General features: G+C 35.4%; 1 protein-coding gene across 2 annotated transcripts in view; it reads right to left on the bottom strand.

The window, feature by feature from the left end:
• Positions 1-2,917: 2,917 nt before the first annotated feature.
• Positions 2,918-4,167, bottom strand: part of rtn4a (reticulon 4a) — a 19,542-nt gene continuing 18,292 nt past the window's right edge. For both annotated transcript variants that reach the window (XM_016253470.1, XM_016253471.1), the window contains exon 7: positions 2,918-3,935. In XM_016253470.1, the coding sequence (XP_016108956.1) occupies positions 3,893-3,935 (43 nt within the window). In that variant the 3' untranslated portion in view covers positions 2,918-3,892. The remainder of the gene's footprint in view (positions 3,936-4,167) is intronic.

The raw sequence follows: 4,167 nt of genomic DNA on the forward strand, positions 1-4,167 counted from the left end.
CTTAAAGGGTTAGTTCACCCAAAAATGAAAATTCAGTCGTTAATTACTCACCCTCATGTTGTTCCAAACCCGTAAGACATTCGTTCATCTTCGGAACACAATTTAAGATATTTTTGATGAAATCTGAGGACTCTCTGACCCTCCCATAGACAGCAAGGTAACTACCACGTTCAAGGTCCAGAAAAGTACCAAGATGATCGATAAAGTAGTCCATGTGACATCAGTGGTTCAACTGTAAAATTACGAAGCTACGAGAATGCTTTTTTGCGCAAAGAAAACAAAAATAATGACTTTATTCCACATTTTCGTCTCTACTGCGTCACTTTGGATGCACGCTCACGACAGTACCATGACGCGAGCATGTGGCAGTGTCTTGGTACTTTTCTGGACCTTGAACGTGGTAGTTACCTTGCTGTCTATGTGAGGGTCAGATAGCCCTTATATTTATCAAAACTATCTTAAATTGTGTTCCGAAGATGAATGAAGGTCTTACGGGTTTGGAACAACACGAGGGTGAGTCATTAATAACAGAATTTTCATTTTTGGGTGAACTAACCCTTTAAGTGCTTGTGTAAAAACAACTGTTTCGCAGTTATACACAGTGAGAGTGTGTTTGCATGTTTTTTGAGGGGATGCAGAGTGGATTGGCTGCTGTCTGTATTCGTTTTATCATATTTGGAGAGACACTAACTGGCTCTGACAGGGGCACATACAAGGGGTCCGTAAGGTCACGTATTTGGAAAAGCACTATGGAAAAATTATTCACCATCATTTTGACAATTCTCTATCAACTTTGACAGCACATTTCTTGCATCCTATTTTTGTCTTTCTTTTGAGTTATTTCCTTCTTTTTTCTTGCCTCAGGTCATAAAAACATCTCAGGAAAAGAGGGGTCCGTAAGGTCACGTATTTGGAAAAGCACTATGGAAAAATTATTCACCATCATTTTGACAATTCTCTATCAACTTTGACAGCACATTTCTTGCATCCTATTTTTGTCTTTCTTTTGAGTTATTTCCTTCTTTTTTCTTGCCTCAGGTCATAAAAACATCTCAGGAAAACACTAGAAAAGTCAAAATACAAGATTATGTCCCATTTTTATTAGTGCCATATGAATGTACTCCTTTAGCCCCCCTGGTATTTTTCATTTGATGTAACTTTCTAATTTATCCCTGAGTAAATAGCAGTCGTAATGCGAATGGAATGAAGAGTATGCATGAGGCGCGTGCCAATGAGAGGAAAGTGTCCCTTCATGCAGCAAATTATCTTCCCAGCACGGAAGCATCTGTGCTCAGCCGAGACGAGAGAAAAACAAGGCTTACCTCTCCTCTCCTGCTCCCTAAAAAAAGCCCAGCAATCAATAGAAAGTTCATTTCAGAAAGGCAGTCTGGTAATCTGTTTGGCTGCATGCGCACCTGTCCCTAATGATCTTTCCAGCACAACAGGACGACCTAATCTTCATTCAAATGAATCGCAGCACAACATGGACAATACTTTATCACTCTCTCTCTTACGCACACAAAGCAATGGAGACGTGAAGGCCAGAGGAAGACTGATCTGAGTTCAGTGAGTTAAAGGCAGTTTAAGAACATGATTTTTTTTAGAGTTAGAAAATGGGAACTATTTTTTAAAAAAGGCCTATGCTGTTTATCAGTGCTTAAACTGGTTGTCGCATTATATCTTGCCGTTTAAATGAACAGGTAGAAATTGGTAAAAATTAATTCTATTTTAAGTATTACACAAAATTATTTTTTTTAGCTTATTTTTATAGAACCATACCATAAAATCATTACAAAAAGGTTATTTTAAACACATCAAATGCTTGTGTGAGACACAAAAATACTACGGTTACAGTTTGGGGTCATTTAGATTTTTTCTAAATAAAAAAAAAACATACTATGCAGCAAAGGCATATTAAACTGATCATAAGTAATAGTAAAGCTATTCATAATTTTACAATTTTCAAAAACTTTTTTTTTTACTTTCTATTGATCAAATATTCCTGAAAAAAACGTTTAGCAATTTCCACAAAAATAATGTAGCAGCACAACGTTTTTTCTACCTTGATAATAAGAAAAATTATCAGCATATTAAAATGATTTCTGAAGAATTGCGAGACACTGAAGACTGGAGTGATGATGCTGAAAATTCTGTTTTGTTATTACAGGAATAAACAATTTTGTATTTTATATATTGCATTTTTGATCAAATAAATGCAAATAAAAAGGTTTCGGTACAAAAAAAAAATCTTCATTTGTGCGAGAGAATTGTTTTAATTCAACTAAACCAAGCAATTCTGTTTTTGTACTTCTATATTTAATTACCTTTTTTTTTTAAATGCATTGACATGGCTAAAATTTAATATATTTAACGTGCAAATATATATATATATATATATACACACATATATATACATTTTAAAATAAACAAGCATTTTTTTTTATACATACACACACACACACACACACACACACACACATATACATTTTAAAATAAACAAGCATTATTTTCCCCCTGCAGGTTCTGAAAGCGTCTCCATACAATGATCATTAGTTGACCAAGACGAAATAAGTGCGCAAATCATTGTGATTTTCACTTAGAGACTTGACTGTTGCACTATACTAGAACGGTAGAAAAATGCTGATTTTTGATCCCAGAATAACCAGCTTGGTTTTTCACATTAATAAACAGCATAATGTAAATGTCTCATACAATGCAGACTGTACGAGGTCAGTGTCACTTACAGTATATCTGAGATTTGAAATATCAAAATTCTTGGAAATAAGACATTGCCAAAATGACAACCAGAGCAAATACCACACTTCCATACAGCACCACTGGATGGCACCAAAGTACATGTGACAAACTGCACTGTACATCACAAACAAAGCTTCAAATCAGGCACAAAACCAAATAGTTTGTCTACAAGCTTTATTGGTATTTTATTGGCTTATTTTTCACAATGCATTTCACAGACAGTCTTCAGCATATTTTCATCAAAACTGAATTATCATTTACAAATGACCTGCATGAAGAAACGGTGCTTGAAGTTTGTGAGTTTTTATTAAGAGCGTGTGCCGTTTCAGGTATTCGATCCACGATGGAGACGGCAAATTCTGCAAACATGATGTTGATTTTGACATGACAGGAAGGTGATAGGCCAGCACAGCATACATGCTAGTTTGCCCCTTTTTTTTTGTTCACTAAACTGCTAAAAACAATGAATAGTTGGGTGAAATATGCCATAACAGATCCCTTTGAAGGCAAGTGCGAAATAAAACTTCTCTTAAACTCTGCTACAGAAGACTAGAAGCATCTTCACCTCCAACACAACTGCATCAACTTTAACACAGTTACACCACAACACCACTGTGTTCAAGCACGCCAATGTACAAATGAAAAAGGAAAAAAGAAAAGGGAAAAAAAAAGAGCTAAAAACAAAAGACTTATTGTGAAGGAACTTCGTAACCAAAAGATTTCACTCCCTTTATCATACTGAAATTAATACAAATGGCCTTCAAACGAGGTGAACGCTTCACGGACTGAATAGCAAACGAAAAATCCTCATCGATTGCTGCCTTTGCCAACATCAGTTCCTCGGACTACATTCTGTAATGGTGTTAGGTAGCTGCGTTTACTTCAAAACATGGAGAACTAGATCTACTGTGAAAGAGATGACTCTGCTTGTGAGAGAAACTGATAAGAGGTTTAAAAAGGTTTCATTCTCTCAGCTACGCTAACAACTCAAACACTGGGGGGAGGGGAGGGGAGGGGGGTAAAGTTTACATTGCATCGTCTAAGGCCTTTGTCCAAACACAACACGATTCTGTCTGTCTTCTCTTGTTCCACCATCACTTCTCGTGCACGGAAATAACACACTAGCTAACTTTCTTCACTCTGTCTTTGGCTTTGCTCCGGGAATCTTGGCCTGGATCCTGTTAAAAGACACAAAAACAAAAGAATAAGGAACAGGAAAACCATCCCTTTTTAAACTACTAATAATTTATTTAGTAGTGTTTTAGTTTAGTAATTTATTTAGTAAATGTACACCACTGTTAAACACGTAAATATAAATATATTCTTAAATTTATTTTATGCATGTATGTATGTATGTATGTATGTATGTATAATAAATTTTTTTAATGTATTTTTTTTTTTTTATTGTGT

This window comes from Sinocyclocheilus grahami, unplaced genomic scaffold (genome assembly GCF_001515645.1).
Source record: "Sinocyclocheilus grahami isolate Dianchi unplaced genomic scaffold, SAMN03320097.WGS_v1.1 scaffold1185.1, whole genome shotgun sequence".
In the NCBI taxonomy this organism is placed as follows: Eukaryota; Metazoa; Chordata; class Actinopteri; order Cypriniformes; family Cyprinidae; genus Sinocyclocheilus; species Sinocyclocheilus grahami.